General features: G+C 51.3%; 1 protein-coding gene across 1 annotated transcript in view; it reads left to right on the top strand.

The window, feature by feature from the left end:
- FRAS1 (Fraser extracellular matrix complex subunit 1) overlaps positions 1–12,799 on the top strand; it is a 146,517-nt gene that overhangs the window by 125,129 nt on the left and 8,589 nt on the right. The window contains exons 49-64 of the mRNA XM_084519273.1: positions 242–469; positions 758–871; positions 2,144–2,294; positions 3,203–3,362; positions 3,884–4,046; positions 5,324–5,570; positions 6,188–6,532; positions 6,829–6,989; positions 7,376–7,523; positions 8,411–8,616; positions 9,067–9,223; positions 9,411–9,611; positions 10,373–10,560; positions 10,746–11,021; positions 11,999–12,231; positions 12,575–12,735. Of these exons, the coding sequence (XP_084375399.1) occupies positions 242–469; positions 758–871; positions 2,144–2,294; positions 3,203–3,362; positions 3,884–4,046; positions 5,324–5,570; positions 6,188–6,532; positions 6,829–6,989; positions 7,376–7,523; positions 8,411–8,616; positions 9,067–9,223; positions 9,411–9,611; positions 10,373–10,560; positions 10,746–11,021; positions 11,999–12,231; positions 12,575–12,735 (3,139 nt within the window). The remainder of the gene's footprint in view (positions 1–241; positions 470–757; positions 872–2,143; positions 2,295–3,202; positions 3,363–3,883; positions 4,047–5,323; positions 5,571–6,187; positions 6,533–6,828; positions 6,990–7,375; positions 7,524–8,410; positions 8,617–9,066; positions 9,224–9,410; positions 9,612–10,372; positions 10,561–10,745; positions 11,022–11,998; positions 12,232–12,574; positions 12,736–12,799) is intronic.

Raw genomic sequence — 12,799 nt, 5'->3', positions numbered from 1 at the left:
TTGATACTGCGTTTATGCTTGGCACAGATGAAAATGGCATTTCCTCCTACTCCTCCTGGGTCTGGCTTTTTTGAGAGACGAGGACAGGCAGGGCTCATGGTGAATCAATCCAGTGTGCAGTGCTGCCTGCCAGCCACTGACTAGGAAGACTGGGTGCAGAGAGTCCTTCCCCAGGGCTGTAGGGACCTTCCTGACCTGGTCCTGAGGTTGTAGTTGGTGCCACCCTGTCTCCTTGGTGCAGGCTGAGTCAATTACGTTCACGGTCGTGCACCCCCCTCGCCACGGCCTGATCGAGCGCAGCAGCAGTGGGCAGCGCTACCACCCCACCACCACCTTCACCATGGAGGACGTCTACCAGAGCCGCATCAGCTACAGTCACGACGGCAGCAACTCGCTGAAGGATCGCTTCGCTTTCACCGTGTCCGACGGGACCAACCCCTTCTTCGTTGTGGAAGACGGAGGGAAGAAGGTAAGCGGACAGAGAGGGAGGCGAGAGAGACCACGGAACCAGGTGGTTGGAGGCTGCCTCCTCTCAGAGGAGGGAGACTTGGCTGCTGTCGCTCCACTGAAGATAGGGGCTCAGTATTCTTGGCTGTGTGATGCCATGTGCTTGGTCAGTGGTGTAACGGCAAACTTCATGCCTGCAAACTTGCCCCAGGACCTTGATCCTAACCGATCTGATGGGAGCAAGGCTGATAATGTGGTGGCCAAGGCTCTGACTCCCAAAGTAGCGTCCATCTCTCTGACCTTTGCTCAGGTTGTGACAGCCGCACCGCAGCGCTTCAAAGTGGACATTCTCCCTGTGGATGATGGGACACCCAGGGTTGTCACCAACCTGGGTTTGCAGTGGCTGGAGTACATGGACGGCAAGGTAACTGGTTGTCTGGGTTTGGATTAGGTTGTTTCTCAGGCTGTTTCAGAAGAAGTGGCTTCATAGGATGAACCTGGGTGATCCTTCAGCATTTTGAGTTCTGTGATAGACCGCAGGTGCCCCTTTGAGCTCATGGAGCATCTTGGAAAAGACAGAGGTGTGCAAGGATGCCTGCACTGCAGCTCAGCTAATCCAGGCAGCGTGGCTCCAGGGCACAAAATTGCTTCCTTCCCTTCCATCAGCAGGACCACCATTCTGGCTCTTTTTGGCTCTTGAGTGAGCTCTCCAGCTCAGTACAGCTTCTGCCCACCTCGTGGGACAGCGGTGTCCTGCCCCTCGCCCTCCTTCCCCAGGCAGTGCGTTTTCAGTTTTGCTGATGGCAGAGAAGCCTTGCTTATGTGCTGCAACAGCCACAGGAGAGATGTACGGCTCCCAAAGAAACATGGTACAGGGTTTTCTTGCCATGATAGGCCTTTGTTTTGCTGAAGTCTAAACAAAACCCCAGGGAGTGATATCTCATGCTCATTTTTGAGGACCCAGCATTAACAGCAAAGAAGTACTTCGGTTCTTCCCCAGAAAAAGGATTTGGAAAGCACAGTATTAAGAAATTGTATTAAGAAGTAGCTACCTCAGCTCAAATTCCTGACTTTGGAAAAAGCACTCCTGCAGCCTCAGGCAGTTTAATTCTTTCTCTCGTTTTCTGCCACTTTTAAAGATGTTTTCTTTTTAGAGAGAAAGCAAAAATGGGGTGGAAATGAGGCACATCTGTGTGAGGTCATTTGAAAGAGGATTAGTACAAGCTCACTAAAGCAGCATGAACTGTCATGAGTGCAACCTTAAACTTCAGGCTGTTTGCAAAAAATTTTGGCAAAGTCAGGGCTCACCTGAGCATCAGCCCAGTTCATGGAGTGGTTTCCAGGTGAAACTGAAAGGTTTGTTGTATCTTCTAGCCCCACCTAGGTAGGGCTCAGCAGTGTGCTATGAATTTGCTTTTCTTTTAGCCCCTCTCCTTCCCTCCTTTTTTTAATTAAACCATATCTGAGACAGAATTTGAATCCTTCCCGTGCTGTCAAACATGATGTGGGACACACCTCAGGCTCCGCAGCCTCTGGGTGTTCACAGGGCCACTCTGTGCCACGTGCTCTTCAACAGCCCAGCTTCTCCCTCGTGGGACTGTGGCAGAGGAGTGGTTGGATTTGGGGATGAATAATCAATCAGATTTGCACTGCTGGATCTCCAGAGTTTAACTCCCTCATTTTGGCTTTAATCCAGGCAACCAATCTGATCACCAAGAAGGAATTATTAACGACAGATCCCGACACAGAGGACAAACAGCTGATCTATGAGATAACGAACGGTCCTAGAAATGGTTATGTGGAGAACAAGCTGAAGCCAGGAACAGCGGTGACTACCTTTACTCAGGGTATGGAAGATGAGCTTTATTTTGTTGCTTTTTGCCTTCAGCTGCTTCATGGTGTTAAGGTAGCCTGTGTGAGGGGGAAAAAATGGTGGGAGGAGTGAAGACAAGGGGCAAAATCTTATCCAGAACTTCCCTGACTTCAGGGGAGTCTTATACTGCCCAGTCAGGAGAGTGTTGCTCTTTTGGAATCTCAAAGGTGTGTCCCAAAGTAAGAAGTGAACTTTACTGTTGATTGCAGAAAGCCTGTAGGGGTTTTTTTGATGCCGACCTGTGTCCTGTTGTGTGCCCTGTTTCTCCAGACTTGTTAGAGCTAGAGATTTGGCTTGGGACAATACAGAGCAGTGCAGATTTTGCACGTGGATCTAATAATCCTAAGGTCTGGGAGATGTTTCTCCAGTACCGCAGAGTAATCAGCATGTAGAAACTTCACTCCTCCAGGACCGTGGGGCCCTCTATTAGCAACACGAGGTGAGGCAGTAACTCTGCTTCCTGCGCCCCTCTGCTCTTTCTGCTTGCTGCCTCCAGACTGCCCCAGGCAGGCTGAGAGTGAGGTGGGAGCACAGCCTTCAGCATTTCTGCTGCTGCAGTGTGCAGAGCCTCGCACCGCACCGTTAGGTCCTGTACAAATGCAGTCAGCAGTTCTGCCTGTCCCTTTGCATCAGGCCTTGCCAGCCAAGCCTGGCGTCCTGTGTGCTCAGAAAAAAATGGAAAAGACCAAAATTATTTGAATCTCAGCAACGAGAATGAGCCCTGCTAGGACGTGCCACCTGATAGAACAGAGCTGAAATGCTCATCAGAGCTGCACAGCCCTGATCCGGGTGGCTGTGCAGATCTGTGTGTGTCTGTACTGCTCCTCCGTAAAAGTACTGCTGACCTTCTGCATTAGCTCACTGGGTGTCTCCTCCCGGCAGAGGATGTGAACCAGGGCCTCGTTCGGTATGTGATGCACAAGGAGAAGGTTCAGGAGACCATGGACAGCTTTCAGTTCCTAGTGAAGGACAGCAAACCCAATGTGGTCGGTGGCAATGTCTTCCACATCCAGTGGTCCCTCCTCAGCTTCACCTCCACCAGGTAAATGGCGTGGGGCTTACAGCACTCCTCTGACAGGTGGGGTCTGGTCTGGAGCGAGGCAGGCTGAGCCCTCTCACGTGTGATAGACCTACAACTTAGAAATGAAATTCTGGGGCAATTGCCATTGTTTGTGCCTGTGTTTCCCTGGCACCCCCTCAGGACTGATGTCTTAGCTCAGCAGCACACCCAGCAGTCACGCTGCTGATTTCTGCCTGTGCCAGGGAGCCAACAGCAGCAGGAGTTGGGAACTCGTGTGTGCGAGTGAGGAGGGCTTCCTGCCGGGTTACCTGTGGAGCAGGGTTGTGAATAGCTGACGCCTGCCTGAGCCCCTGGTTATTCGCACGCCTTGGATTTTCCGCGGGGGCAGCAGCCAGCATGAGTCTATTGGTGTCCATATAAACACACGGGGTTTGCTGCCCAGCCCGAAGGTCTTGATCCCCATGTTCCCTGTAGGACTCCAGCACCTTTGGCTTGCGGGCTAAGTGGTGCCAGTTACTTGTCTCTGCTTGCTGCGCTTCCAGCTACAACGTCAGCGAGAGCGCGGGCTCCGTGAGCGTCGCCGTGCGGCGGCTCGGGAACCTCAACCAGTACGCCATCGTCCTGTGCCGCACCGAGCAGGGAACGGCCACCGCCAGCTCCGGGTCGCAGCCTGGAGGGCAGGACTACGTGGAGTACGCGGGGCAGGTAGGCTGGGGGCGCCGCGGGACGGAAGGTTACGCTTTCACCTGGGATGCCTGGGCGCTGCTGTCGTGTTCTTCTGGCCTGGCAGCTCCCTCGTGTTGAGCGGTTGATGCATCGTGAGGGTGAGAAGGGTGGAGAGGCAGGGCTCAGCACCTCCGAGCCAGAGCATGCTGCAGAGTGAACGGCCTCTGTGCTTCTTAGAAGGCTGCGAAGTGGTGCAGCCAAGAGAACTAAATTGCTAGGCTGCATGTAAACATAGTGACGTCTACAATAATAAGCATCTGAGCTGGAATGTTTAAGCCCACAAGAGGAAGGGTACTCTTAGGCAGTAACTTACTCTTGTTTTGCCTTTATTTGAAGATTTGACTGCACAGTAGTTGCACAAGTAATTGTTAGGATTTTCCCCTGTCCCTGGCCATTTCTTCCTTTAGAGTCCTTAGCATAGAGACACCAGCAGTTCCTGAAGGATTTCTGTCTCCCCAGTGCTGTGCATGAGATCAGGTTATCTCCATCCTTCCACTTCTTTCCTTCTCTCTGCAGTTGAGGACTGTGTTAATCATCCTCAACAAAGCACTGGGAATTCATAGTGACATCTTTTTCCCCAAAGGCTCTCTTGACACTTTTCCAGAAAGCTCACTTTTAATGGTGATCAACCCTTTTTCTGCCTTGACCTGTACTGTGTTAACCCCTGATTTTTCTAACTGTTGCTGATGTGATAGAAGTATTGACATGACTTGGTGCGTATTTCTTCTTCTTCGAGCAATAATTCTTTCAATTTAAGTAGGTTTTGTGATCCTATGACCTTGAGCAAAGTTCAATGTTCATGCACAAGAGCTAGCAACGCTGTTGCCTGGTAAAGTGTATGATGCCTGTGATTTTAGAGTCTCAGTAAAGCTGATAAAAACAGGAGACTATTTCCTTTCTAAAAAAAATGTGTTTTATTTGCCTTCAGAAGAGGGTCCCTTTTTCCATCAGGATTTCATGTTGGCAGATATGTTTTGCAGCAGTGTTGTGACAGATTACAAGCTTGGCAGGCTTGCCTGGATAGGAATGTCACTCACAACCATGTGAAAGCCTAAAACATGACTGAGATGAGAAGGGTGGGGGCCTGCACGCTGCATTTGCTGCTGCCTTTGGCCTCTGCTAGCCATTTGTCCTTGGTTAAGGTTGGTGTATGGAGCTGCCTACGCACAGGGTGTGACTGAGGCCAGGGTGGTGCAGGAAGGACAGAAAGTTTCAGACCCCAGTCCAGAGAGAGCAGCCCGCTTTCTGCCTTGCAGGTGCAGTTTGAGGAGCGGGAGGACACCAAGGCCTGCACCATCATCATTAACGATGACGAGGTCTTTGAGAGCGTGGAGAGCTTCACCGTGGAGCTCAGCATGCCAGCCTACGCGCTGCTGGGCAGCGTCACCCGGGCCACGGTCACCATCACTGACGCGGAGGATGAGCCCACCCTGCAGTTCGACAGGAAGACGTACCACGTCAGTGAGAGCGCTGGCGTTCTCTCTGCTCCTGTTGAAAGAAAAGGTGGGTTGAGTCCGAACCCGCCCTGCCACGGGGCTGGATGAGGAGCCAGCAGTAGCATATTATACCCTTGCCAAGCTCAGGCAAGTGACAGATTCCTGTCAGCAAGCAAACAGTGTCCCCCGCAAAAAAAAAAAAACAAACAAGGTGTTCTCTGGGGGATTGTTTGTTCATGATTTTGGGGACAATTCTTTGATTTTTCAGAAGTAGTTTTGTGGTACAATTGAGATAACAAGAAACAAGGGAAGGTGGCTTATTTTTTTTTTCTTCCCCAGCTCTGCCGCTAAGATTCACCAAACACGTTAAAGCTCCATGTCTTTGGATCTGTTTCTTCTCCCAGAATGAGCCTGTATTTATTTGCTGCTTCCTGGTGATCTAGATATTGTGTTTTGTGAGGACCCCATCACTGCGCTAGATATTCTTTCAGAGGCAAAGTCAGAAGTTAGACCAAAGCCAAGTTTGGTGGAAGTTTAGGAGTAGGGATGGTTTCTCCCCTGCTTCTCTAGTGAGTGCTGCATTATTGTCTAAGTGAATGGTGTATAATGTCTCCATATAATTACTCCAGATGGAGTAATAATACTTCCATAAAGCCATGTTTTTTTTTTCCTGTTGCATCTTAGGGGATACGGGCAGCACCGTGTCTGCTGTCTGCTACACCGTCCCCAAATCCGCCAAGGGAAGCAGCCCGTATATGCTGGAATCCGGCTCCGACTTCAAGTCCAGGGGGATGACGGATGAGAGCCGCATAGTTTTTGGACCGGGCGTTAGCGTGTCGACGTGCGATGTCACGCTGATCGATGACAGCGAATACGAGGAGGAGGAGGAGTTCGAGATCGTGCTGGCCGATGCTTCGGACAACGCGCGCATTGGCAGCCGGGCTTCAGCCAGCGTCTTCATCGCGGGTCCCAACGATGCCTCCACGGTGTCCCTGGGGAACGCTACCTTTGCTGTCAGTGAGGCTGCAGGTAAGGAGTGGCAGGGGATCCCCCAGGGCTGCTCTGCATCGCATGGGTGCTTACTGTGGAAGCGTGCTTCTAACAGGTTGAAGCATTAGAAAGGCTGATTGAGGGCACGACAGCAGAAACACAGGAGATCTGCAGAGAGTTTATAATCTTTCCTCTGTCCCTGAGGGGGAGGGGGAGGGTGTTCTCCTCAACAGCCTGTGCTCAGTGAGGTGTGGCAATGAAGGGAGAGAAGTGGTTTTGTGATATGTGCCTGCTTTCTAATCTTGGTTCTCGTTTGTGTGCAATGGGTGATGCAGGAAACATTGAAATTCCAGTCCTCCGGCAAGGACCCGATCTCTCAACCCCCGTCTCAGTGTGGTGTGCCACTCGGACATCAGACCCTCCGTCTGCCAGCCCGGGAATCGATTATATCCCCAGCTCCAGAAAAATAGAATTCAGGCCAGGCAAGACAGAAGAGGTGAGGACCCACTTTGTCTCCTGATGAGTCTGCCCATCTGAGGACATTTCTTGCTCATATACGTGCACGCTCTGTATTTGCTATTTGAGTATTTTGAAAATCCTCTCAGGGCCACTTGAGAATTGTTAATGAATCTGCTAGGCACACATTTGCATCAGATCAGTGCTCCAGCCAGAGAAGATTCAGCCAGGCCACCTCTCCTGAGATGAAGGTTGTTGCCTTTTCTGTGAAACGATATGCTGGACTTATCTACAGCATTGCTGCCATCGATCAGTGAACTTAGAACAGACCTGACATAATGACTTTACATAAGAAACCCAGAAGTGATTGCTAGGAAGGATGACAGCTTTCCATCTTTAAAAGAGGGTCTTCTGTTTTCCTCCTAGTTCTGCACTCTGACAATCCTGGACGATGCTCAGTACCCCGTGATAGAAGGGCTGGAGACATTTGTTGTTTATCTCAGCTCACCCCATGGAGCAGAGCTAACAAAACCCTTCCAAGCAATCGTAGCCATTAATGACATCTTCCAGGACGGTAAGTTATCCATGGCGGCTCTGCCTAGTCTGTGCTAGCCTCTTCCTTAACACTTGCACACAGGAGGAGGCTCATCCAGGTGAGGTTATTCTAGGCTGGATTTAGTCTGTTTTCCTGTGTTTCTCCCATTGCATTTGGCTGCCCTGTTTCTGTCCATGCATCACGGCCCACAAGACCCTGGAGTCTTTGGAAGTGCAGAATGAACTCTCCTGTAGTGTTCACTCCCCTCTAGCCATTCTTGGCCTCTGCTCAGGGCTCAGTCCCCATTCATGATTTCTGTGGGCTGAACTCCCCTTACTACGTGAGATTGTTTCACCTCATGTTGCCTTTCTGTTGTGTTTTAACCTCTCTCATGTTTGCTTGCTTAAGGAAAGCACACACTGTGAAATCTTAACTTTGTAGTATTCCTCTTTGCAGCTAGTAATTTCTTCCATGTCTGTCCACAAACAGTAGGATAATACTTTGAGACCTAGCCCATACTTCAGTAGAGTCCTCACACAGTCCCTGCTCGCCAGGCCTCACAAACACACGTTCCCTGCACCACCAGCACGTCTTGTTCTTCAGCACATTGGAACAGCACCAAAATGTCAGGGAAGGAACAAGTTTCAGCAGCCGTTGAAAGCAGGTGACGAAGAGGTGATGAAGAGAGAGAGCTTCCTTCTGCAGGGCTGCAGGGTCTGCCAGTCCTGTGCTCTTTGGAGGGCTGATAGCAGTCACGATTGCTGGTTTATCTGAAACAAAATCCTCTTCTGAGGCACAGCAAAACTGCCGCTTCATTCTCTGGCTGTCAGGCTCCATGCAGCAGTTCTCCAAGGGTGTATGTGCTTTGATCAGCTCTTCTCACTGCAAATTCAATGCTGCCTGACGCCCTTTATTGCCTTCTGCAGTGCCAAGCATGCAGTTCACCAAGGATGCGTTCACGGTGAAGGAGAAGGAGGGAACTCTGAACATCCCCATCTTCCGCACTGGCGACCTGAGCTATGAGTCCTCCGTCAGGTGCTACACCCAGAGCCAGACCGCAGAGGTCATGGAGGACTTTGCAGAGAGGAGAAATGCAGAGGAGTCCCGCATCACTTTCTTGAAAGGGGAGAAGGTGAGCTGTGAACCTGGCTTATAGGGAGAGTGGAGTACTGGTGGGAGAGGTTCAGATCTCCTGCCTGACTCTGCATTGTCAGGGGAGCTGACAGAGGCTGTCAGAACTGGGTTCATAGATGTGCAAGGTCACAAATCCTTCTGGTCCTGGAAATAGGATGTGACTGTGGAGGTCTTTGTTTCATGATAAAACTGGTTAAAATGTAAAATGCCAATCCTCTGTGTCAGAAGGATTCAGGGTCGGTGTAGCAGAGAGCTATGGGCTTGTGGAAGCTGATGTCTTCACTGCTGTCTTTCATTGTGTAACCGTGTGATTTGACCACACCGAAGAAGTAGCCTTAACAACAGAAGGGCAGGCAGTACTCAGACAAACAACCCTAGACAGGGAGGAAACAAGGTAGCTCCAGGGAATTTATCAGTGTCTGCTGTTCTCTCATTTGCTTGGCTCTAGGTGAAGAACTGCAGTGTTTACATCAGTGATGACTCTGCCTTTGAACCAGAGGAGCAGTTCCAGGTCTACCTTGGTAGCCCGCTTGGAAACCATTGGAGTGGAGCTAGGATTGGGAAGATGGACGTGGCAACCATAACCGTCACCAACGACGAAGACGGTAAGCGAGGAAGCTCAATGAGGATGGAGCTTTTCTCCCCTGCTTGCGAGCCCCTTGCTCTGCAGACGTGCAGATACAGTCTAAAAGGAGCTGGGCTTGGCTCACCCCACTTGCTGAATGCTGTTCATCTGCAAGCCGTCAGCTGGTGTGCAAACCTGGGGCTCTTTCTTCACCGCTGTCTCTCTAGCACCCACCATTGAGTTTGAAGAAGCTGCCTACCAAGTGCGGGAGCCGCCGGGCCCAGAGGGCGTTGCTGTTCTAAATATCAAGGTGGTCCGCAGAGGGGATCAGAACAGGACCTCGAAAGTCCGCTGCAGCACCCGGGATGGCTCAGCTCAGGCTGGAGTGGATTACTACCCCAAGAGCCGAGTGCTCAAATTCAGCCCAGGTAAAGGGTCCCTGGAGGGGAGAGAGTTATTTTGTTTGTGGTATTTCCTCCGTTTGTTGTTGGTGGTTTTGTTTGTTTGTTTGTTTGTTTGTTTGTTTGTTTTTGTTTTAGTAACGTATTTCAAATGTACTACACGAGGCCTTACCACGTGGTATTTTTTAAGTGTGACTTTCCCTTGGGCTGTAGCTGCACGCTCTGCTACAGCTATAACTTTGTGAGGCAAAGAGGCTGAACAGCTAGGTGAAGGGTGCCCAGAACAGAGGAAGAAGCCCTGGTATTTGGCAGGTGAGGGAAAGGTGGTCCTCAGAGATTCAGCAGAGATCTTTCAGGATCCTGTAAGAGCGTACACCATGCTGCTGAGACCATGAAGCCGTCACAAAACAGTTCTGCCTGCTGGTGAGAGAGAGCATTGTTGCTCACAGCAGAGGTGGGATATACTTCGGATCATAGATTTTTACTACAGACAGCTAATATAAGACAGGCATTATTAATCCCCAGATGGCATCTGCTAGTAAATCTATCACCTGATCAATCAGATCCGTTGTCATAGTTGGAGTTTTATGTATAGACTCCTGTGTGGAAAGGGCTGAATTATTAGTAGCAATGAGTGGAAATAAAATTTATAATGTGTATTTTATCATAATGTTTCAGTGGTTGTGGCATAGACCAGCTGTGCATTTTTTTAATGAGAACTTCAGAGCAATTTCCAGTGATGAATCGAGTTCGAGTTCTCTCTGTTTCTCTTGCATTTCCTCTCACAGGTGTGGACCACATCGTATTTAAGGTGGAGATCATGTCCAATGAAGACCGAGAATGGCATGAGTCCTTTTCTCTAGTGCTGGGTCCAGATGACCCAGTGGAAGCTGTTCTCGGAGACACCAGCACTGCCACGGTGACTATTCTGGATCAAGAGGCGTCGGGGAGCCTGATCCTACCAGCACCTCCAGTGGTAAGCTGCCTGTTGCAGTGGATATGGTTTAGTACCCTTTGAGTACAGACTGAAAACTCCAGTGGGTTTCTAAAGTAAAACTAAGAGCTGCAATCATGTGGCAGGCTTAGAGCATGTGGGAAAGATTGTGTTTCCTGCTCCTCCCCTCAGCACCGAGCGAGTGCTGCTGTCTTGCCTCTATCCAGGTCGTCACCCTGGCTGATTATGACCGCGTGGAAGAAGCGACCAAGGATGGTGCCAAGAAGTCCCCTTCCCCGGGCTACCCGCTCATCTGTGTCACTCCCTGTGACCCTCACTTCCCCAAGTACGCGGTCACGAAGGAGCGCTGCGGCGAGGCTGGCATCAACCAGTCGTCCATACAGTTCAGCTGGGAAGTAGCAACCCCCACGGATGGGAACGGGGCCAGGTCACCCTTTGAAACAATCACCGACAACACGCCGTTCACCAGCGTCAACCATAAGGTGCGTGGCTGGGTGTTGGCACGGAAAGGCTGCAGAAGCACGTGGCAAAAGTCAGCAGAGGGCTTGGGGCAGGTGTGTCGGGCTGTGCGTTGTGTGATCACTCATATGGGAAATTTGGCACTGAAAAAAAGTGGCTGTGCCTGAAGGGGAGCCCAACACGCTGCTGTGAGCTGTAGTGCCAGCTTTTGGCGGTGCCATTGGCTGCTTCCTTTCTATCCTGCTCAGGTGGCAGGAGGGGCTGAGCTCGACTTAGGAGCCACTGTTCCTTCGGGCAGTCATTTTGCTGCTTTGCTCCATGTGTGGCCTGGGACCTGTCTGTCCCTGGATGTTCACGTCCTGCCCCACAATCAGAACTGCTATTTTCCTCTAGGTGCTCCCAGTTGTGGTGTCTCAGCTCTTCTCAGGCATCCAGCTCTGTTTCTACACCACGCACACTCATGCAGGAGTCAGCCATGTCTGGTGGTGCACAATTCGGTTACATGGAGATTGAGACCTAAAGTCTCCTCAGATTTGGGAGTTAGCACGAGACATGGGGGCCTCTTTGGGGAAATTTATTTTCTTTTGGCTTCCGAAAACTTAGTGCTGTTTCACTGAGCCTGCTGAAAGCACTACTTCTGTCGCTGTGGGAAGCAGCTGTGAGCACTAAGACACTTGAGTAAATCCCTGGTGCCAAGGGACAGATGGAGCTTGGCAGGTCATAAAGAGCTCAGGCTCCCTCTTCCCCTTCCATCAGTACGTGGGCAGACTTAAGTAGCTGTAAAGCACCCAACAGATTCGAGCATCTTTTTCAGCACGGGTGACAGTCACACCTGCAACCTCTGGCCAGGCAGACACCGGCACTCACATGCTCCCATTTTGCAGGTGCAGTTGTCTGCCTTGCCTCAATACACCGGGACAACGTGATTTTGCCACGCTGAGAGCAGTAATGCTGGTGCGTTTGACCCACGTGCACCTTTCTCTCCCCTTGCTCCCTGCAGGTGCTGGACAGCATTTATTTCAGCCGGCGCTTCCACGTGCGCTGCGTGGCCAAGGCTGTGGACAAAGCCGGCCACGTGGGCACCCCCCTGAGGAGCAATGTGGTCACTATAGGGACGGACAGTGCCATCTGCCACACTCCCGTAGTCGCGGGGACAGCCCGAGGTTTCCAGGCCCAGTCGTTCATTGCCACTCTGAAGTACCTGGATGTCAAACACAAGGAGCATCCCAACAGGTGTGAAGCTGGAGGAGGGGAGCGAGGAGACCCCACGTCCCTCGCGCGCCCCCCAAACAGCGCAGGGGCTGAGGGAAGCGCTCCCACTCTCTTCCATGCACCCTGCCCTGCCATGCTGCAGAGATGCCCTTCCTCTCGGGAAATGGGAGTTGGTGGGACAGCATGAGGGGCGGGTGTGTAGATGGGGGAATCTGGCTGTACCTAAATATGAGATGGCCGGTACCAGGCTTGCGCTGTCTGTGCTGCGCTGCTGCCTGGCGTGGGGTAGTGCCTGAGGCTCCCGTGCCTCCCAGGCCGTCCTTTCTGCTGCCTCATCCAGGATGATGTTTGATGTTTGTTCCAGGATCCACATCTCGGTGCAGATCCCTCATCAGGACGGCATGCTGCCCCTCATCTCCACCCTGCCGCTCCACAATCTGCATTTCCTGCTCTCCGAGTCTATCTACAGACATCAGCACGTCTGCTCGAACCTGGTCACCATCAGAGACCTTAAAGGCATCTCCGGTAAGTTTTAAAGCCGGCTTTTGTTTTCTGAACTGGGGAGGAGGAGGAACCAGTAAAGAAACGC

The sequence above is a fragment of the Aythya ferina genome (assembly GCF_964211825.1).
Source record: "Aythya ferina genome assembly, chromosome: 4".
NCBI classification, from domain to species: domain Eukaryota; kingdom Metazoa; phylum Chordata; class Aves; order Anseriformes; family Anatidae; genus Aythya; species Aythya ferina.
The sequence above is the reverse complement of the archived record's forward strand: the minus strand, read 5'-3'. Positions and strand labels throughout refer to the sequence as shown.